Source organism: Salmo salar, chromosome 14 (genome assembly GCF_965601325.2).
Source record: "Salmo salar chromosome 14, fSalSal1, whole genome shotgun sequence".
Lineage (NCBI taxonomy): Eukaryota > Metazoa > Chordata > Actinopteri > Salmoniformes > Salmonidae > Salmo > Salmo salar.
Genome location: NC_138304.1, coordinates 74409328 through 74433143, shown reverse-complemented (window position 1 = coordinate 74433143; position 23816 = coordinate 74409328). Strand labels below are relative to the sequence as shown.

Here is a 23816-nt window from a genome sequence, read left to right as displayed (position 1 = left end):
GTGCACCCATGGCCAGCTCTGAAACCAGATTGCATAGCGGAGAAGGTACGGTGGGATTCGAAATGGTCGGTAATCTGTTTGTTAACTTGGATTTCGAAGACCTTAGAAAGACAGGGTAGGATGGATATAGGTCTGTAGCAGTTTGGGTCTAGAGTGTCACCCCCTTTGAAGAGGGGGATGACCGCGGCAGCTTTCGAATCTTTGGGAATCTCAGACGATACGAAAGAGAGGTTTAACAGGCTAGTAATAGGGGTTGCAACAATTTCGGCAGATAATTTTAGAAAGAGAGGGTTCAGATGGTCTAGCCTGGCTGAATTGTATGGGTCCAGATTTTGCAGCTCTTTCAGAACATCAGCTATCTGGATTTGGGTGAAGGAGAAATGGTGGGGGCTTTGGCGAGTTGCTGTGGGGGGTGCCGGGCAGTTGACCGGGGTAGGGGTAGCCAGGTGGAAAGCATGGCCAGCCGTAGAGAAATGCTTATTGAAATTCTCAATTATAGTGGATTTATCGGTAGTAACAGTGTTTTCTAGCCTCAGAGGAGTGGGCAGCTGGGAGGAGGTGCTCTTATTCTCCATGGACTTCAGTGTCCCAGAACTTTTTTGAGTTAGTACTACAGGATGCACATTTCTGTTTGAAAAAGCTAGCCTTAGCTTTTCTAATTGCCTGTGTATATTTGTTGCTAACTTCCCTGAAAAGTTGCATATCACGGGGGCTATTCGATGCTAATGCAGAACGCCACAGGATGTTTTTGTGCTGGTCAAGGGCAGACAGGTCTGGAGTGAACCAAGGACTATATCTATTCCTAGTTCTAAATGTTTTGAGTGGGGCATGCTTATTTAAGATGGTGAGGAAGGCACTTTTAAAGAATAGCCAGGCATCATCTACTGACGGGATGAGGTCAACGTCATTCCAGGATACCCCGGCCAGGTCGATTAGAAAGGCCTGCTCGCAGAAGTGTTTTAGGGAGCGTTTGACAGTGATGAGGGGTGGTCATTTGGTCGCAGACCCATTACGGACGCAGGCAATGAGGCAGTGATCGCTGAGGTCTTGATTGAAAACAGCAGAGGTGTATTTGGAGGGTAAATTGGTTAGGATGATATCTATGAGGGTGCCCGTGTTTACGGATTTGGGGTTGTACCTGGTAGGTTCATTGATAATTTTTGTGAGATTGAGGGCATCAAGCTTAGATTGTAGGATGGCCGGGGTGTTAAGCATGTCCCAGTTTAGGTCACCTAGTAGCACGAGCTCAGAAGATAGATGGGGCGCAATCAATTCACATACGGTATCGACGGCACAGCTGGGGGCAGTGGGAGGTCTATAGCAAGCGGCAACAGTGAGAGACTTGTTTCTGGAAAGGTGCATTTTTAGAAGTAGAAGCTCGAATTGTTTGGGCACAGACTTGGATAGTAATACAGAACTCTGCAGGCTATCTTTGCAGTAGATTGCAACACCGCCCCCTTTGGCAGTTCTATCTTGGCGGAAAATGTTATAGTTAGCGATGGAGATTTCATGGTTTTTGGTGGTTTCCCTAAGCCAGGATTCAGACACGGCTAAGACATCCGGGTTGGCAGAGTGTGCTAAAGCAGTGAGTAAAACAAACTTATGTAGTAGGCTTCTAATGTTAACATGCATGAAACCAAGGCTTTTACGGTAACAGAAGTCAACAAATGAGAGCACCTGGGGAGTGGGAGTGGAGCTAGGCACTGCAGGACCTGGATTAACCGCCACATCACCAGAGGAACAGAGGAGAAGTAGGATAAGGGTACGGCTAAAGGCTATACGAACAGAGGAGAAGTAGGATAAGGGTACGGCTAAAGGCTATACGAACTGGCCGTCTAGCACGTTCGGAACAGAGAGTAAAAGGAGCAGGTTTCTGGGCACGATAGCATAGATTCAAGGCATAGTGTACAGACAAAGGTAAGGTAGGATGTGAGTACATTGGAGGTAAACCTAGGCCTTGAGTAATGATGAGAGAGATATAGTCTCTAGAGACGTTTAAACTAGGTGATGTCATCACATATGTAGGAGGTGGAACAACATGGTTGGTTAAGGCATATTGAGCAGGGCTAGAGGCTCTACAGTGAAATAAGACAGTAATCACTAACCAGGACAGTAATGGACGAGGCATATTGATATTAGAGAGAGGCATGCGTAGCCAAGTGAACATATGGGTCCAGTGAGTGGTTGGGCTGACTGGGGACGCGGCGATTCAGAGAGTTAGCAGGCTGATGCTAACAAGCTAACAGTTAGTAGGCCGGGGCTAAACAAGCTAGCAGTTAGCAGACCGGGGCTAGCAAGCTAGCAGTTAGCAGAACGGGGCTAGCAAGTTAGCCTTTGGGAGACGTCGCGATGGGGGTAAGTCTGTTTTTGCCTCTTCGTGCGGTGACGTCGATAGACCAGTCGTGGAATTAGTAGGGTTCCAAGTAGCTCTAGGTAGCTAGTAGGCCGCGGTTAGCAGAATGGGCCTTCAGCGGACGTCGCGCCTGAGGGGCCTGTTGGAATCCTCGGGCAGATTATGTCGGTATTCCAGTCGTAGAGAATCGGAGGGGATCCGTGCCCCGTACCGGCAGTAGAAGGGGTCCGGATATTGTAGCCCAGGAGTGGGCTTCGGTGGTAGCACAGGAGTCCTGGCTGGGCTAGCTTCAGCCTAATTGGTGCTTGCTCCGGGATGGAAACGCTAGCCAGGAGTAGTCACCCGGGATTGCGGTTAGCTAGTTGCGAAGATCCAGATGAAAATGTTCAGAGTTTGCGGTAGGAATCCGGGGAAATGGGGGGGGGAAAAGACAGACGTCTGACTGCTACGCCAGCTTGGATTCCTGTATGGCTATAAGGTATGCCTTTTTATGGGGCGCACATCATAAAAACTACATTCAAAAGTCAGAGGTTTTATAAAATTAAGAATTGAAAATGTCATGGTATATCCTTCTGTGTAGCAATGTCACATATAATTGTATTTAATTGAGAAAGCCTTCACAGTTAAAATGAGTCTATATATTTTTTATTAAAAAAATGTATACTCTCAAGTAATCGAACACTAACGTCTGTTTGGATATTCAAATATTTGAATAATCATACCCATCCCTATGAGGTATACACTGAGTATACAAAACATTAAGAGTTAGACTGACCAGGTGAAAGCTATAATCCCTTATTGATGTCACTTGTTAAATCCACTTCAAATCAGAGTAGATGAAGGGGAGGAGACAGGTTAAAGAAGGATTTTTAACAATTGAGACATGGATTGTGTATGTGTGCCATTCAAAGGGTGAACGGGCAAGACAAAAGATTTAAGTGCCCTTGAACGGGGTATGGTAGTAGGTGCCAGGCGCACCGGTTTGTCAAGAACTGCAACGCCGATGGGTTTTTCACGCTCAACAGTTTCCCTTGTGTATAAAGAATGGTCCACCACCCAAAGGGCATTCTGCCAACTTAACCAAACTGTGGGAAGCATTGGGGTCAACATGGGGCGGCATTCTTGTGGAACGCTTTTGACACCTTGTAGAGTCCATGCCCCGACTAATTGAGGCTGTTACATGGGACAAAAGGACCGAGGGTGCAACTCCATATTAGGAAGGTGTTCCTAATGTTTGGTATAGTTAATGGTGTCCCACAGGGGTCAATACTTGGACCCATTGTCATTCAACAGAGGTTATAAATTCACAATAGCCTAATGGAAACATTTACATTTTACATTTTAGTCATTTAGCAGACGCTCTTATCCAGAGCGACTTACAGTAGTGAATGCATACATTTCATTTCATACATTTTTGTTTCTGTGCTGGCCCCCCGTGGGAATTTAAATAAAAGACACTAAGGCTGTGCATATCTCATACACTGTACATTGTACTTACTGACTGCAGGGGCAATGCCTCCAACACTGCCTGGCCCGGGGATGTTGCCGGCCACGGCGGCAGCCTGAGCTGCTGCTGCTGCCTGCGCTGTAGCTGCCTGCTGCTGCATCTGCCTGTGACACTGTCTCAGGTCAAACACCTACAGGGGAGAGAACAGTCTGATGTCAGAACACCTACAGAGAGTCATCAGTGTCCAGTCAAATTCCTATAGGAAGAGGTCAAATAACTGCAAAGAGAACAGACAGAAGTCATTGTTTTCCTCACCTTGATGTAGGCGCCGGGGTAGATCTTGTGTACTGCGTCGCCTGGTGCTCTGCCTGCCTCTCGGTCCAGGTAGTAGCTCTGCACGAACACGGCGTGGTCGCTCATACAGCGCATCCACACATCTCCCTCGCCACGACACTCCAGCTGCACTCCTTTACCTATGTGCAACCTGTGAGAGAGAGGGAGAGGTGAAGATGATGAGTACAAGTGAATATAAGTTGTATTAAAGTGTTATATTACGGCCAATAAAAGAAGTAGCATTTTGCTAGAGTGGGTCTTCTGCCACTGGTACAAACAGATAGAGACAAGGCATGGCATGATTGTGAACGAGATATATACACCTATACATAGTTTGCAAAAAGGCATAGATATACCAATCAACATTTCTGAGCCAAAACAACACAGACACATAAAAACATACAAAATAGACATGTGTGGCAAGGTAAGAACTAGCATGCTTTTTGATATAGAGATGGCACTAGAGGAGCACAGACCTGGCTCTCTCGCTGGAGTCGGTGCGGTGGACGTTGCTGAGCTGGCCCAGACAGAAGCGGTCGCCCCCTGAGGGGTCCACGTAGCCGTCCACCGTTACCACCGGGCAGCTGGCCGGCACCTTGAACATCTCCCCCACCTGGACATCCATCTCAAAGTAGGAGATGGAGCACCAGAACTCTGGTCCTGCACACAGACAAAAATGTGGATAGCAGAGTGTTTGTGCATCTATACATCTGCATACAGTGCATTTGGAAAGTATTCAACCCCTTGACTTTTTACACATTTTGTTAAGTTATAGCCTTATTCTAAAATGTATTAAATAGATTTTCCCCCTTGTCAGTCTACACACAATACGCCATAATGACAAAGCAAAAACAGGTTTTAGAAATGTTTGCAAATTTACAAAAAATGTCAAACTGAAATGTCACATTTACATAAGCATTCAGACCCTTTAATCAGTACTTTGTTGAAGCACCTTTGGCAGTGATTACAGTCTTGAGGTTTCTTGTGTATGACACTACAAGCTTGGCACACCTGTATTTGGAGAGTTTCTCCCATTCTTCTCCACAGTTCCCCTCAAGCTCTGTCAGGTTGGATGGGGAGCTATTTTCAGGTCTCTCCAGAGAGGTTTGAGGCTTCTCCCGAAGCCACTCCTGTGTTGTCTTGGCAGTGTGCTTAGGTTCGTTGTCCTGTTAGAAGGTGAAGCTGCCCCCTAGTCTGAGGTCCTGAGCGCTCTGGAGCAAGGTTTCATCAAGGAGCTCTCTGTACTTTGCTCCGTTAATCTTTCCCTCAATCCTGACTAGTCTCCCAGTCCCTGCCGCTGAAAAACATTCCCACAGATGATGGTGCCACCCCCATGCTTCACCATAGGGATGGTGGCAGGTTTCCGCCAGATGTGACGCTTGGCATTCAAGCCAAATAGTTCAATCTTGGTTTCATCAGACCAGAGAATCTTGTTTCTCATGGTCTGAGAGTCCTTTAGGTGCTTTTGGCAAACTCCAAGTGGGATGTCATGTGCCTTTTACTGAGGAGTGGATTCCGTTTGGCCACTCTACCAAAAAGGCTTGATTGGTGGAGTACTGCAGAGATGGTTGTCCTTCCGGAAGGTTCTCCCAACCTTACAGAGGAACTTTGGAGCTCTGTCAGAGTGACCATCAGGTTTTTGGTCACCTCCCTGACCAAGACCCATCTCCCCCGATCGCTCAGTTTGGCTGGGCGGCCAGCTTTAGGAAGAGTCTTAGTGGTTCCAAACTTCTTCCATTTAAGAATGTTGGAGGCCAATATGTTCTTGGGGATCTTCAATGCTGAAGAAATGTTTTGGTACCCTTCCCCAGATCTGTGCATCGACACAATCCTGTCTCAGAGCTCTATGGACAATTACTTCGGCCTCATGGCTTGGTTTTTGCTCTGACATGCACTGTCAACTGTGGGACCTTATATACAGGTGTGTTCCTTTCCAAATCATGTCCAATCAATTTCCTTTACCATAGGTGGACTCCAATCAAGTTGTAGAAACATCTCAAGGATGATCAATGGAAACAGGATGCACCTGAGCTCAATTTCGAGGCTTATAGCAAAAGGTCTGAATACTCATGTAAATAAGGTATTTCAAATCAAAAATCAAATCTAATTTATTTTTATTTTTATATATTTCTGTTTATTCTTTTTAATACAATTGCAAAAACAAAATCAAAAACCTGTTTTCGCATTGTCATTATGGGGTACTGTGTGTAGATTGATGAGGGAATACATTTATTTAAATCAATTTCAGAATAAGGCTATAACGTAACAAAATGATTCAACGGGTCTGAATACTTTCCGAACATGTGTTGTCTTACCTGGATGATTGGACACAGGGGGAGGAAATGAAGCCGAGCCATGATGCTGAGACCCTAAAAGGTCAACAAGTAAAAGATGTAGATTACGACACAGGTTACCAAACATACACTATTCCTAGGGCTGGGCGGTGTACCATATTTTACGATACACCGTTATTGATGCCTGGAGTGATTAGGGTTTTTACTTGACCTTCTATAACGGTATTAAATGTTTGTTTTGTTAAATGTGATATGCCATGTGTAACTTACATTTTTACAATTTACTCCGATACTTGAGTCATTTTTCGCCACTTTCCACACAGACCTAGCCCCGCCCCCTGTCACATGCATTGAGTCTGCAAGGTCAATGCAGCACAAGCAACAGTGTTGATGACAACGATGCTGTTTTCACTTTGCTTCTTAATAGAAATCCACTAGCGTGCTATAATTACAATATTAGTTTGTGTTTCTTCTTTTCTTAGCAAATTAGGCCTAAATCGCATTAACCCTGCATCCCACTGCAGGGTTGCCTCTGAAGCTAAGTAGGGTTGGTCCTGGTCGGTCCCTGGATGGGAAACCAAATGCTGCTGGAAGTGATGTTGGAGGGCCAGTAGGAGGCATTCCTTTCTCTGGTCTAAAAAAATATCTCAATGCCCCAGGGCAGTGATTGGGGACATTGCCCTGTGTATGGTGCAGTCTTTCAGAGGTGTCCTGACTCTCTGTGGTCACTAAAGATTCCATGGCATTTATCGTAAGAGTAAGGGTGTTAACACTGGTGTCTTGGCTGAATTCCCAATCTGGCCATATAATCATCCCCAGCTTCCAAATGGCTCATTAATCCCCCTTTCTCTCCCCTGTAACTATTCCCCAGGTTGTTTCTGTAAATGAGAATATGTTCTCAGTCAACTTACCCGGTAAAATAAGGGATAATAAAATAAATAATAGCTAGTTAGCTAGCTACCTAACAAATACATTTGAGTCAACAATATCTTCTAAATCAAAAAAGAATATTCGAGGCATGAATATGTTAGCTACGTGAAGTAGCTATGAGAACATTAAATGTTACCAAAGAGTATAGGGTCCCCTAGGAAACACTTAACACTTTGGTTCCTACCCTGTCACAATAACTCCTCCCTGGCATTTTCATTTGTTGTCACGTGAAACACTGTATTCAAAGTGCCCACGATTATATTTTAACAATAGAATTTGAATAATCCTTCTATTTCAATGACTCCAACAGTTCACCAAAGTGTTTTGCTCTAAAACGCCAGTCAAATCGCAATTTCAACATTTGGTTTAAAATAAGTCCTAGATTGTTTGCTTATATCATGCAGCCCTATGTGGCAGTGCGGAAATGATCCCAAATGAGTGCAGGAAATGCAAAAACGTATAAATTGTTTTTGGTTGAAGTTGAATTGAACAGTATAAAACAATCAGAATGGAGAAAGACCCATTGAAATCACTTAGAATATATGTGTTGCCACCCTATGGTCACACTACTCATAAAGCAAATGTAGAACTTTTATTATTCAAAAACATAAAATACCGTCCTAAATGTAAAAAAGACCAAGATATGATATTTTGGCCATATCACCCAGCCCTAACTTTTCCGAACAATATCCAAAAAAAGCACCTCAGAAGACATACGGGACACACTTTGGGCTTGCATACTATAACTTACTGTAACTGCCTAACTTACAGAAGTGGGTTGGATGGTGGAGAGGAGGCTGTTGGTGGCCACGCCCATTCTGTTGTTGGGGTCCTACAGGAGTGTAGGAGGCTGTGCTGCTGCCTGTCCAAGTTGCTGAATTCCCAAAAAATAAATACAAGTTAACAACAGGCACATCAATCTAGTAAACAATCATTTAGCATTTTTACTAATAGTTCGATTTCTTTTTACACTTTTTAAATATGACGATTCATCATGCCATTGAAATGAATTGTGTATTGCTCCCTGAGTGTTTGTGTGTGTGTGTGTGTGTGTGTGTGTGTGTGTGTGTGTGTGTGTGTGTGTGTGTGTGTGTGTGTGTGTGTGAGAGAACCGTATGGCAGTACTAACTGTGGAACGCAGCCTGTGTCTGTGTGTGTTTGGAGCTGTTGTATCCATTCTGACCAGACGGGAGCTGGGGTGGCTGAGGGGTCTGTGGTGGCCCGTGTGGCAGCCCGTGTGTTGGGGTGGAGGGGGGCGGCGTGGGGGTTATAGGGGTCATGACCTGACCCTGAGGAGAGGCGATCTGTAGGAGCCCTTCACTGTGACCTCCCTGGAGAGGCAGCATAGAGCCGGACACTAGAGAGGAGAGAGAGAAAGAGAAAGAGAAAGAGAAAGAGAAAGAGAAAGAGAGAGAGAGAGAGAGAGAGAGAGAGGACACACAAGAAGAGCTACCGGGTTGTTTTCAGTATCAATAGGTAGGCAGAAGTCGATAAACAAATGTCATAAAATGCGATTACGTAGTAACACCCTTAGAAACAAAAATATAACCCTTGTGGACATCCTTGGTAACACCTATCTGCCAAACAATCCCCTAAGCTTATTAAAAGATCACCTTAGGGAGCAGCAAAACAGAAGCGGACATTCAATTTTTCTCTATGCATTGGAACTTCTTTCTGTCTAGTTCCCATTATTATGGATGTGCGTATAACTCCCTCCATTCATTAAACAACTATCGCTTTTACCTGTGGGCGAGAGGGGCATGTTGGGATAGAGGGTGATGGGCGGAGGGGCGCACTGCGGTTCCGGCGGGAGCTGCAGAGGCGGGAGGGGCTGGCCGTAGTGGTCGGGAGGCGGTAGCTTGAGCGCCCCTGGGTGGGGGTGGTCCGACGGGGACATGCCTAGCGGCATATCCATCTGGATACAGTCATGAATGTACTCCTCTTTGATCAGCCTCCCAGGGGGGCCTAGAGGAGAGAGGGAGAGGGCTACCAACAGCATGGTATAACATTGTCATTAGTTTACAGTTTTATTAGGTGTATGTAGGGGATACACATGGTATACACCGTCCAACGAAATGGTAACTTGCAGGTTCCTTCTCGACAATGCAACTATAATAAGAAATAATTAAAGACAATAATACCTACATGAAGTGAATGGCTCAGTAGAATAAACATTTTAACATAAGAATAACATGAACCATGTGTGTGCAAATAATTAGCCACCTGTATGAACAGGTTTAAAACCTGTGTTAAAGTATTACCACCTGTGTGTAATGCATTGTGAACGCATTTATGCAATTATAAAACATTAAGTTCAATGCTTTGTAATGAATTGAAGTCATTTTTGTCTAGGCAACTATAAAGAATTGATTAATGCAGAAACAGTCTGGCATCCAGGCCAGTGAGGCACGAGCGAACCTCAATAGTACTCTTTTCACACTATTGTGCCAAGCCGAACCGTTGAGTGTTGGCTTGGATATTTTTTTTCCCACATTGTCCTTTCCAGCAACTATGGTGGATGCTTAACCAGACCAGCACAGTGCAGCTAGGCTCAGTGGTGTGAAAAGTGTATAGGAATGAAAGGAAAGAGGAATGTTTGGTCATCTGATACCATCAGCAAAGTATAATAGTGTTATACTTAACATGCCTGCAGTAAGTTCGTTAGTGCTGTGACAGGGCACTCACCTGTATTTTGAAGACTGAGACCAACTTTGAAAGAGAAAAGAAAGAGGGGCAAAGAAAGAAAGGAGAGAATAAGAGACAGAAAATGCTTATCATTTGTATTTAAGTTACATTGTGGTGAAGTCAAAATATCATTCACATAAACCCTTTTATGTGAGTAAAGTACATGTTGGATAAAAATGTCCTGACAGGCCTGACGGAAACAGCACAAATCAATACTGGTATATCGTAAAAATGTGGGATCTTTTTGTGTCAGTAAAATGTATTACGTGAGAAATGGCGGTGAAAACACCTCGATATAATAACCATCATATCGAAGTAAACTTGGAGTCACGCTGATGATATGTTGGTTGGTCTTCCCACTACGACTTGGGAAAGCAACACATGAAATAAGTGATGAACTTCACAGGGAGGTGAAAGTGCACGCTGATGAGGTTGATGTGCTTTTCCAATAAATATTGAGGGTCTAATTCTGGTTACATTATGATCGATGCTTGGCTGCCGTTTGACAAATCTAAAATCTTGCTCTTATCCATAATAATCTCATCATGTAGGTAACCTAACCTTGACTGTATCTGCGAGCTGATGGCTAGAGCGCATGTGCCAAGACCAGAGCAGGCGCATTAGATTACTATTACGCAATTTCTTTGGGACAAAACCATCAGTGGTACTGAAAATGCGATGGAAACTTTCCAAAAAATGTTTGGTGCATTACATCATCACGCACAGCTTTTTATCCACAGAAAGTCAATTTGACTGAAACATCTCAGGTGGGAAAATGTGCATATTGTTTTTCTGCGGACTTTAATTTTTGGCATGTTATGACAGAAAACAGTGTTTACATATCAGAAACAGCTGCACCATTAGACATTACGCGATATATGGTGAACTATCCCTTTAAGCTGTTGAGCAGACCTACCAATGCCGGGAGAAACCACTCTCTCGTAGTGGTAGGGGTTGACACACACATTGTCATATTTGAGGTCGAAAGCGTACTGGCAGAACTTCACGTGCTTTAGCTCATTCTTGTGCAGGTCTGGCCAGCGCCATAGTCGAGCGTAAATCACATGGGGGAAGCCTTTCCTCCCTGCAACCTGGAGACAAAGAGAGAAAGAAAGGATGAGAGAGGGGGTGCGAGAGAAAGAGAGGGGGTGAGAGAGAGAGGGTGGGCGAGAAAGTGTTAGATACATAGAGATACATGGCCCTATTAAATCAAAATGAGTATATGGGTTTATCTAAAATCTCTTAACTGGGTAAGAATTTTAAGAGGCTGTGCAGTCAAAAACGTGATTTAACTTTTTTTTTACACTATGAGGTTGAACTTATGATAATGTCCTTTTATTGTCCTTGAACTTCAGCCTTTTCAGGTAGATGGAGTTTTTTGCCCACATCATGACATCATAATCTGATTATTCTGACCAATGACCAGTCATCTTTTATTTGCATATGTATCCTCCTACTTTGAAGGGGGAAGTAGGGTAGGCTCTAGGGCAGGGGTCTCCAACCCATTTACTGGACAACTACACTCCTGTAGGTTTTCGCTCCAACCCCAGTTGTAATTAACATGATTCAGCTTTTCAACCAGCGAACAAAGTACAAAGTTAACCTATGGAATTTTTTTAAGATGGTCATTTAGCAATTTGATTTAGAATTTTAGGACACCTCTAAGCATATATATATATATTTATTACATACACAGTACCAGTCAAAAGTTTGGACACACCTACTCATTCAAGGGTTTTTCTTTATTTTTTAAATGTTCTACATTGTAGAATAATAGTGAAGACATCAAAACTATGAAAGAACACATATGGAATCATGTAGTAATAAAAAAAAACACACATATGGAATCATATAGTAACCAAAAAAGTATTAAACAAATAAAAATATGTTATATTTTAGATTCATCAAAGTAGCCACCCTTTGCCTTGATGACAGCTTTGCACATTGTTGGCATTCTCTCAACCAGCTTCACCTGGAATGCTTTTCCAACAGTCTCGAAGGATTTCCCACAAATGCTGAGCACTTGTTGGCTGATTTTTTATTTTACCTTTATTTAACCAGGTAGGCAAGTTGAGAACAAGTTCTCATTTACAACTGCGACCTGGCTAAGATAAAGCAAAGCAGTGCGACAAAAACAACCCAGAGATACACATTAACAAACGTACAGTCAATAACACAATAGAAAAATATATGTACAGTGTGTGCAAATGTAGAAGAGTAGGGAGGTAAGGCAATAAATAGGCCATAGAGGCGAAATAATTTATATTTAGCATTAACACTGGAGTGATAGATGTGCAGATGAAGATGTGCAAGTAGAGATACTGGGGTGCAAAAGAGCAAGAGGATAAATAACAATGTGGGGATGATGTAGTTGGGTGTGCTATTTAGATTGGCTGTGTACAGGTACAGTGATCAGTAAGCTGCTCTGACAGCTGATGCTTAAAGTTAGTGAGGGAGATATAAGACTCCAGCTTCAGTGATATTTGCAATTCGTTCCAGTCATTGGCAGCAGAGAACTGGAAGGAAAGGCGGCCAAAGGAAGTGTTGGCTTTGGGGATGACCAGTGAAATATACAGTTGAAGTAAGAAGATTACATACACTTAGGTTGGAGTCATTAAAACTCGTTTTTCAACCACTCCACACATTTCTTGTTAACAAACTCTAGTTTTGGCAAGTCGGTTAGGACATCTACTTTGTACTTGACACAAGTCATTTTTCCAACAATTGTTTACAGACAGATTATTTCACTTATAATTCACTGTATCACAATTCCAATGGGTCAGAAGTTTACATACACTAAGTTGACTGTGCCTTTAACCTGTTAGGGCTAGGGGGCAGTATTGACACGGCTGGATAAAAAACATACCCGATTTAATCTGGTTACCACTCCTACCCAATAACTAGAATATGCATATACTTATTACATATGGATAGAAAACACCCTAAATTTTCTAAAACCGTTTGAATGGTGTCTGTGAGTATAACAGAACTCAAATGGCAGGTCAAAACCTGAGAGATTCCTTTACAGGAAGTGGCCTGTCTGACCATTTCTTGAACTTCTTTTCCATCTCTATCATTTACTAAGGATCTCTGCTCTAACGTGACACTTCCCACGTCGTCCATAGGCGCTCAGAGCCCGGGAAAAAACAGAATGTCGTCATTCCAGCCCCAGGCTGAAACACATTATCGCCTTTCTCAAGTGGCCGATCAAGGGACACTGGGCTTATGCGCGTGACCCGACCGCCCCCGCCTTTGGGATTTTTTCCTCTGTTTGCCGAAAAGGAGATTCCCTGTCGGAATATTATCGCTTTTCTACGAGAAAAATGTCGTAAAAATTGATTTTAAACAGCGGTTGACATGCTTCGAAGTACGGTAATGGAATATTTAGAATTTTATTGTCACGAATTGCGCCATGCGCGCGACACTTTTTTACTATTTCGGATAGTGTCTGGAACGCACGAACAAAACGCCGCTATTCGGATATAACGATGGATTATTTTGGACCAAACCAACATTTGTTATTGAAGTAGCAGTCCTGGGTGTGCATTCTGACGAAGACAACAAAAGGTAATCAAACTTTTATAATAGTAAATATGATTATGGTGAGTGCTAAACTTGCCGGGTGTCTAAATAGCGAGCCCGTGATGCCTGGGCTATGTACTTAGAATATTGCAAAATGTGCTTTCACCAAAAAGCTATTTTAAAATCGGACATATCGAGTGCATAGAGGAGGTCTGTATCTATAATTCTTAAAATAATTGTTATGCTTTTTGTGAACGTTTATCGTGAGTAATTTAGTAAAATGTTAGCGAATTCCCCGGAAGTTTGCGGGGGGTATGCTAGTTCTGAACGTCACATGCTAATGTAAAAAGCTGGTTTTTGATATAAATATGAACTTGATTGAACAAAACATGCATGTATTGTATAACATAATGTCCTAGGGTTGTCATCTGATGAAGATCATCAAAGGTGAGTGCTGCATTTAGCTGTCTTCTGGGTTTTGGTGACATTATATGCTGGCTTGAAAAATGGGTGTCTGATTATTTCTGGCTTGGTACTCTGCTGACATAATCTAATGTTTTGCTTTCGTTGTAAAGCCTTTTTGAAATCGGACAGTGTGGTTAGATTAACGAGAGTCTTGTCTTTAAATAGCTGTAAAATAGTCATATGTTTGAGAAATTGAAGTAATAGGATTTTTAAGGTTTTGAAAATCGCGCCACAGGCTGCCAGTGGCTGTTACGTATGTGGGACGCAAGCGTCCCACCTAGCCCATAGAGGTTAAACAGCTTGGAAAATTCCAGAAAATGATGTCATGGATTTAGAAGCTTCTGATAGGCTAATTGACATCATTTGAGTCAATTGGAGGTGTACCTGTGGATGTATTTCAAGGCCAACCTTCAAACTCAGTGCCTCTTTGCTTGACATCATGGGAAAATCAAAGGAAATCAGCCAAGACCTCAGAAAAAAATTGGAGACCTCCACAAGTCTGGTTCATCCTTGGGAGCAAATTCCAAATGCCTGAAGGTACCACGTTCATCTGTACAAACAATAGTACGCAAGTATAAACATCATGGGACCACGCAGCAGTCATACCGCTCAGGAAGGAGATGCGTTCTGTCTCCTAGAGATTAATGTACTCTGGTGAGAAAAGTGCAAATCAATCCCAGAACAACAACAAAGGACCTCGTGAAGATCCTGGAGGAAACAGGTACAAAAGTATCTATATCCACAGTAAAACAAGTCCTATATCGACATAACCTGAAAGGCCACTCAATAACGAAGAAGCCACTGCTCCAAAACCGCCATAAAAAATCCAGACTACGGATTGCAACTGCACATGGGGGACAAAGATCGTACTTTTTGGAGAAATGTCCTCTGGTCTGATGAAACAAAAATAGAACTGTTTGGCCATAATGACCATCGTTATGTTCGGAAGAAAAAGGGGGAGGCTTGCAAGCCAAAGAACACTATCCCAACCGTGAAGTACGGGGGTAGCAGCAACATGTTGTGCGGGTGCTTTGCTGCAGGATTTAGCACTTGGGGCACTTCAAAATATATGGCATCATGAGGAAGGAAAATTATGTGGATATATTGAAGCAACATCAAGATATCAGTCAGGAAGTTAAAGCTTGGTTGCAAATGGGTTTTCCAAATGGACAATGACCCCAAGCATACTTCCAAAGTTGTGGCAAAATGGCTTAAGGACAACAAAGTCAACGTATTAGAGTGGCCATCGCAAAGCCCTGACCTCAATCCTATAGACAAATTGGGGGAAGAACTGAAAAAGCGTGTGCTAGTAAGGAGGCCTACAAACCTGACTCCGTTACACCAGCTCTGTTAGGAGGAATGGTCCAAAATTCACCCAAATTATTGTGGGAAGCTTGTGGAAGGCTACCCAAAATGTTTGACCCAAGTTAAACAATTTAAAGGCAATGCTACCAAATACTAATTGAGTATGTAAACCTCTGACCCACTGGGAATGTGATGAAAGAAACAAAAGATGAAATAAATCATTCTCTCTACTTTTATTCTGACATTTCACATACTTAAAATAAAGTGGTGATCCTAACTGACCTAAGACAGGGGATTCTTACTAGGATTAAATGTCAGGAATTGTGAAAAACTGAGATTAAATGTATTTGGCTAAGGTCTATGTAAACTTCCGACTTCAACTGTACCTGCTTGAGCGGGTGCTACGGGTGGGTGTTGCTATGGTGACCAGTGAGCTGAGATAAGGCAGGGCTTTACCTAGCAAAGACTTATAGATGACCTGGAGCCAGTGGGTTTGGCGATGAATATGTAGTGAGGGCACGGCAAACGAGAGCATACAGGTCACAGTGGTGGGTAGTATATGGGGCTTTGGTGACAAAACGGATGGCACTGTGATAGACTACATCCAGTTTGCTGAGTGGAGTGTTGGGGGCTATTTTGTAAATGACATCGCCGAAGTCAAGGATCAGTAGGATAGTCGGTTTTACGAGGGTATGTTTGGCAGCATGAGTGAAGGAGGCTTTGTTGCGAAATAGGAAACCGATTCTAGATTTCATTTTGGATTGGAGATGCTTAATGTGAGTCTGGAAGGAGAGTTTACAGTCTAGCCAGACACCTAGGTATTTGTAGTTGTCCACATATTCTAAGTCAGAACCGTCCAAAGTAGTGATGCTCGTCGGGCGGGCGGGTGCGAGCAGCAATCGGTTGAATTTAGTTTTACTAGCATTTAAGAGCAGTTGGAGGCCACAGAAAGAGTGTTGTATGGCATTGAAACTTATTTGGAGGTTTGTTAACAGTGTCCAAAGAAGGGCCAGAAGTATACAGAATGGTGTTGTCTGCGTAGAGGTGGATCAGAGAATCACCAGCAGCAAGAGCGACATCATTGATATATACAGAGAAAAGAGTCGGCCCGAGAATTGAACCCTGTGGCACCCACATAGAGACTGGCAGAGGACCGAACAACAGGCCCTCCGATTTGACACACTGAACTCTGTCTGAGAAGTAGTTGGTGAACCAGGCAAGGCAGTCATTCGAGAAACCAAGGCTATTGAGTCTGCCGATAAGAATGCGCTGATTTACAGAGTCGAAAGCCTTGGCCAGGTCGATGAAGACGGCTGCACAGTACCGTCTTTTATCCATGATGGTTATGATATCATTTAGGACCTTGAGCGTGGCTGAGGAACACCCATGACCAGCTCGGAAACCAGATTGCATAGTGGAGAAGGTACGGTGGGATTCGAAATGGTCGGTGATCTGTTTGTTAACTTGACTTTCGAAGATTTTAGAAAGGCAGGGCAGGATGTATATAGGTCTATTACAGTTTGGGTCTAGAGTGTCTCCCCCTTTGAAGAGGGGGATGACCGCAGCAGCTTTCCAATATTTGGGGATCTCAGACGATACGAAAGAGAGGTTGAACAGGCTAGTAATAGGGGTTGCAAAAATGTTGATGCTTGTATTCTTTTCAAGTCATTGCCTATCTAACTTAGGGTTCATTTTACACTTCCTAAGACTTCCACTAGATGTCAACAGTCTTTAGAACCTTGTTTCAGGCTTTTGCAGTGAACAGAGTGCGAACAAGAAGGCCAGGAAGTTGGTGACTCAGAAATGACATGAGATCAGTGGCGCGCATTCACATGATGAGGTAGCTGTGTTCCATAATGTTTTTCAAGACATTGGAATCGTCCGGTTGCAATATTATTGACGTTTTATGTTAAAAAGGCCCTAAAGATTGATGCTATACAACGTTTGACATGTTTCTACGAACGTAAATATAACTTTTTTTGACTTTTTACTGAACGCGCAAACAACAAGGAGGTATTTGGACATAAATTATGGACTTTAACGAACAAAACAACATTTATTGTGGACCTGGGATTCCTGGAAGTGCTTTCTGATGAAGATCATCAAAGGTAAGTGAATATTTATAATGCTATTTATGATTTTAGATGACAGCAAAATGGCAGGTATCTGTATTGCCTGATGTATTTTTCTGAGCGCCGTACTCAGATTATTGCAAAGTGTGCTTTCCCCGTGAAGCTTTTTTGAAATCTGTCACAGCGGTTGCATTAAGGAGATGCTTATCTATAATTCTTTGAATAACAGTTTAATATTTTATCAACGTTTATGATTAGTATTTTTGTAAATTGTTGTGCTAATTCACCGGCAGTTTTGGAGGCAAAATATTTTCTGAACATCACGCGCCAATGTAAAATGGGGTTTTTGGATATAAATATGAACTTTATCGAACAAAACATACATGTATTGTGTAACATTGAGTCCTAGGAGTGTCATCTGATGAAGATCGTCAAAGGTTAGTGCTTAATTTTAGCTGTATTTCTGGTTTTTGTGACCCCTCTCCTGCTTGGAAAATGGCTGTGTGGTTTTTCTTGTGTTGGCACTGTCCAAACATAATCTAACTTTATGCTTTCGCTGTAAAGCCTTTTTGAAATCGGACAATGTGGTTGGATTAAGGAGAGGTGTATCTTTAAAATGGTGTAAAATAGTTGTATGTTTGAGAAATTTGAATTATGACATTTTGTTGTTATGAATTTGCCGCCCTGATATTTCACTGGCTGTGTCCCGCAGGTGGGACGCTAGCGTCCCACGTAGCCCATAGAAGTTAAAGAATCTCAAATATATACTTGATTTGTTTAACACGTTTTTGGTTACTACATGATTCCATATGTGTTATTTTATCATTTTGATGTCTTCCCTACTATTCTACAATGTAGAAAATAGTACAAATAAAGAAAAACCCTGGAATGAGTAGGTGTGTCCAAACTTTTGACTGGTACTGTAATATATTTTTATAAAATATTGAATTTGGCCTTTACTACTATAGCCCATAGAAATATATTGAATAACACATTCATAAAAGGCAAAAAAGACAAAACAAATCATGAGGAATCAGGTTTTGAAGTGTCTGTCCTATATATCTGGGAGATATAAGAACACTTGTTTTTTTGGACACATATTTAACCCCTTATTTTTGTTGGCACAAAACTACCTCCATACTTCTATTTGTTTGTATGGGTTACCTTCAGACAAATCCCTTATGGGGGTCGTAGAGCAAAACGGAGAACACCATCATGTTCGTTTTCGTGAAAAGACAGATTTTCGATATGTCTCATGGTCTGACAAACACAGCTGTAGCTCAGCCATCTTCCACTTGGCAGAAGGCCAACATAGGCGGATGAGGCTGTTATCTCTAGCTTAAACTGACGGATTGATGGGAATGTTTTTTATTATGTTACTTAGATTGAAGCAAAGATGGAACCTCATGATAAACTTTCATGAGGTTTCTTTGGAAGAGGAACAGAGAGAGACAAGAGACTTTAAACCTCTTGGGGCTAGGTGGGACGCTAGCGTGCCACCTGTGGTGCACTCCATCAACAGCAGGTGCATTTCAAGAGCGGCAAATTTGAATCCAAATAAATGTCAAAATTCAAATTTTTCAAAAATACAACTATGTTACACCATTTGAAAGATAAACATCTCCTTAATCTAACCACGTTTTACGATTTCAAAAAGGTTTTACGGCGAAAGCATAAATTTAGAGTATGTTAGGACAGTACATTTACAAGAGTTGTGTGTAATGTTTTGTCAAGTCAAAGACAGGGTCACCAAAACCATAAAACCAGCTAAAATGATACACTAACCTTTTACAATCTCCATCAGATGACACTCCTAGGACATTATGTTAGACAATGCATGCATTTTTAGTTCTATCAAGTTCATATTTATATACAAAAACAGCGTTTTACTATGGCATTGATGTTGAGGAAATCGTTTCCCTCCAATAACCGGCAGTCAAGTCAGCGTCACAAATTAAATAATTAAAATTAGAAAACATTGGTAAAATATTATATTGTCATTTAAAGAATTATAGATTTACATCTTTTGAACGCAATCAACTTGCCAGATTTAAAAATAACCTTACTGGGAAATCACACTTTGCAATAATCTGAGCACTGTGCCCAGAAAAATACGCGTTGCGATACAGACTAGACGTCATGTTGGGGAGATCTAAAATCGAAAATACTATGTAAATAATCCATTACCTTTGATTCTCTTCATCAGATGTCACTTCCAGGTATCACAGGTCCATAACGAATGTAGTTTTGTTCAAAAAAGCTCATCATTTATGTCCAAAAATCTCCGTCTCGTTAGCACATGATGTAAGCCAGCCGGACTTCTCGTCATGAACGAGGGGAAAAAATATATTTCCGTTCGTTCAAACATGTCAAACGTTGTATAGCATAAATCATTAGGGCCTTTTTTAACCAGAACATGAATAATATTCAAGGTGGACGAATGCATAGCCTTTTATAACGTATTGGAACGAGGGTACCCAACATGAAGTAGCGCGCCAGGTGTCTAATGGGACATCACCGTTCCATGGCTCTTGTTCGGTCAGATCTCCCTCCAGAAGACTCAAAACACTTTGTAAAGGCTGGTGACATCTAGTGGAAGCAATAGGAAGTGCCAAAATATTCCTAAACCCCTGTGTGTTTCAATGGGATAGGTTTAAAGTCAATACAACACATCAGGTATCCACTTCCTGTCAGAAAATGTCTCAGGGTTTTGCCTGCCAAATGAGTTCTGTTATACTCACAGACACCATTCAAACAGTTTTGGAAACTTTAGAGTGTTTTCTATCCATATATAATAAGTATATGCATATTCTAGTTACTGGGTAGGATTAGTAACCAGATTAAATCGGGTACATTTTTTTTATCCAGACGTGCAAATGCTGCCCCCTAGACCCAACAGGTTAACCTCTTTTCATACACGTTTGGGCTGAAGGTCAGGGATCAACTGATAGGAGCTACCAGGGATTCTGGTGTAGCGGACATGAGTCGGACTCATGATGAGGTAACCCTGCCTGTGACTTAACCCAAGGCCCATCTAACAGTCAAGACGTTCGTTTCCCCTGTGGGAGACCTGGGTTCGGATCCTGTTCGTGACAATTGTACCCAATTGTGGGTCAGTCTCTTGTGAAAGAGGTGGTCTAAGGGGGGTGAATGTAGCAGACATGAGTCGGACACATGGCCTCGTGATGAGGTTGCCCCTCATTGTCACCCTTGGTCTAACAGTCAAGACATTGGTTTCCCTTGGGATACCTGGGTTCAGATTGTGCCTGTGACACTGGTTTCTCCCATTACAAATCAGGGCACCCTCATAAGTCTTGAAAATATTAACATATAAACATACACTACCGTTCAAACGTTAGGGGACACTTAGAAATGTCCTTGTTTTTGAAAGAAAAGCACATTCTTTGTCCATTAAAATAACATCAAATTGATCAGAAATACAGTGTAGACATTGTAAATGACTAATGTAGCTGGAAGCGGCTGATTTTTTTTATGGAACATCTACATAGGCGTACAGAGGCCCATTCTCAAGCAACCATCACTCCTACAGTTGAAGTCGGAAGTTTACATAAATTGGAGTCCTTAAAACTAGTTTAAGTGTTTCAACCACTCCACACATTTCTTGATAACAAACTATAGTTTTGGCAAGTCGGTTAGGACATCTACTTCGTGCATGACAAGTCTTGTTTACAGACAGATTATTTCACTTATAATTCACTGTATCACAATTCCAATGGGTCAGAAGTTTACATACATCAAGTTGACTGTGCCTTTAAACAGCTTGGAAAATTCCATAAAATGATGTCAATTAGCCTATCAGAAGCTTCTAAAGCTAATTGACATCATTTGAATCAATTGGAGGTGTACCTGTGGATGTATTTCAAGGCCTACCTTCAAACTCAGTGCCTCTTTGCTAGACATCATGGGAAAATCAAAAGAAATCAGCCAAGACCTCAGATATATGTTTTTTAGACCTCCACAAGTCTGGTTCGTCCTTGGGAGCAAATTCCAAATGCCTGAAGGTACCACGTTCATCTGTACAAACAATAGTACGCAAGTATAAACATCATGGGACCACGCAGCAGTCATACCGCTCAGGAAGGAGACGCGTTCTGTCTCCTAGAGATGAATGTACTTTGGTACGAAAAGTGCAAATAATCCCCAGAACAGCAGCAAAGGACCTTGTGAAGATGCTGGAGGAAACAGGTACAAAAGTATCTATATCCACTGTAAACCGAGTCCTATATCGACATAACCTGAAAGGCCGCTCAGCAAGGAAGAAGCCACTGCTCAAAAATGGCCACAAAAAAGCCAGACTATGGTTTGCAACTGCACATGGGGACAAAGATCGTACTTTTTGGAGAAATGTCCTCTGGTCTGATGAAACAAAAATAGAACTGTTTGGCCATAATGACCATCATTATGTTTGGAGGAAAAGGGGGGAGGCTTGCAAGCCGAAGAACACCATCCCAATCGTGAAGCACAAGGGTGGCAGCATCATGTTGTGGGCGTGCTTTGCTGCAGGAGGGACTGGTGCACTTCACAAAATAGATGGCATCATGAGGTAGGAAAATGATGTGGATATGTTGAAGCAACATCTCAAGACATCAGTCAGGAAGTTAAAGCTTGGTCGCAAATGGGTCTTCCAAATGGACAATGACCCCAAGCATACTTCCAAAGTTTTGGCAAAATGGCTTAAGCACAACAAAGTCAAGGTATTGGAGTGGCCATCGCAAAGCCCTGACCTCAATCCTATAGAAAATGTGTGGGCAGAACTGAAAAAGCGTGTGCGAGCAAGGAGGCCTACAAACCTGACTCAAGTTACACCAGCTCTGTCAGGAGGAACGGGCCAAAATTCACCCAACTTATTGTGAGAAGCTTGTGGAAGGCTACCCAAAATGTTTGACCCAAGTTAAACAATTTAAAGACAATGCTACCAAATACCAATTGAGTGTATGTAAACTTCTGACCCACTGGGAATGTGATGAAAGAAATAAAAGCTGAAATAAATAATTCTCTACTATTATTCTGACATTTCACATTCTTAAAATAAAGTGGTGATCCTAACTGACCTAAGACAGGGAATTTGAACTAGGAATAAATGTCAGGAATTGTGGAAAACGTAGTTTAAATGTATTTGGCTAAGGAGTATGTAAACTTCCGACTTCAACTGTATGTTCCAATGGCACATTGTGTTAGCTAATCCAAGTTTATCATTTTAAAAGGCTAATTGATCATTAGAAAACCCTTTTGCAATTATGTTAGTTATGTTAGCACAGCTGCAAACTGTTGTGTGATTAAAGAAGCAATAAAATGTCCTTCTTTAGACTAGTTGAGTATCTGGAGCATCAGTATTTGTGAGTTCAATTACAGGCTCAAAATGGCCAGAAACAAAGAACTTTCTTCTGAAACTCGTCAGTCTATTCTTGTTCTGAGAAATGAAGGCTATTCCATGCGAGAAATTGCCAAGAAACTGAAGATCTCGTACAATGCTGTGTACTACTCCCTTCACAGAACAGCGCAAACTGGCTCTAACCTGAATAGAAAGAGGAGTGGGAGGCCCCGGTGCACATCTGAGCAAGAGGACAAGTACATTAGAGTGTCTAGTTTGAAAAACAGATGCCTCACAAGTCCTCAACTGGCAGCTTCATTAAATAGTACCAGCAAAACACCAGTCTCAACGTCAACAGTGAAGACTCCGGGATGCTGGCATTCTAGGCGGAGTTCCTCTGTCCAGTGTCTGTGTTCTTTTGCCCACCTTAATCTTTTCTTTTTATTGGCCCGTCTGAGATATGGCTTTTTCTTTGCAACTCTGCCTAGAAGGCCAGCATCCCGGAGTCGCCTCTTCACTGTTGACATTGAGGCTGGTGTTTTGCGGGTACTATTTAATGAAGCTGCCAGTTGAGGACTTGTGGCGTCTGTTTCTCAAACTAGACACTCTAATGTACTTGTCCTCTTTCTGCGTGACCCCAAACTTTTGAACGGTAGTGAGCACTCCCATGGTAGTCTAATTAAGCAATAAGGCCCGGTGGGTGTGGTATATGGCCAATATACCACGGCTAAGGGCTGTTCTTATGCACGACGCAAAGCGGAGTACCACAACCCCCCCGAGGTGCCTTTTTGCTATTATAAACTGGTTACCAAAGTAATTAGAGTAGGAAAAACAAATGTTATGTCATAACCGGTCTGATATACCACGGCTGTCACCCAATCAGCATTCATGGTTCAAACCACCCAGTTTATAAGTGTTTTTATAGAGAACTTTTCAGGCCACCTCCAAGAGTCAATATATAATCCACAACCAGCACTGAGTCTTATGTAATGATGTCACTTTTGCTCTGCATCTACTGGTGTCAATACTGTTCTGACTGTACCTGGAGCATTCTGGACAGGGAGATTAATTATGTGTG

General features: G+C 42.3%; 1 protein-coding gene across 3 annotated transcripts in view; it reads right to left on the bottom strand.

Annotated features, from left to right (window-relative positions):
- LOC106569881 (SMAD family member 4) overlaps positions 1–23816 on the bottom strand; it is a 37902-nt gene that overhangs the window by 5101 nt on the left and 8985 nt on the right. For 2 of the 3 annotated variants that reach the window (XM_014141592.3, XM_082961186.1), the window contains exons 3-11: positions 10959–11133; positions 10043–10066; positions 9101–9343; positions 8487–8714; positions 8127–8231; positions 6449–6502; positions 4610–4793; positions 4116–4284; positions 3852–3990 (exon numbers count right to left, since the gene is read on the bottom strand). In XM_014141592.3, coding sequence (XP_013997067.1) covers positions 3852–3990; positions 4116–4284; positions 4610–4793; positions 6449–6502; positions 8127–8231; positions 8487–8714; positions 9101–9343; positions 10043–10066; positions 10959–11133 — 1321 coding nt within the window. The remainder of the gene's footprint in view (positions 1–3851; positions 3991–4115; positions 4285–4609; positions 4794–6448; positions 6503–8126; positions 8232–8486; positions 8715–9100; positions 9344–10042; positions 10067–10958; positions 11134–23816) is intronic. The other variant, XM_082961187.1, reaches the window with a different exon arrangement.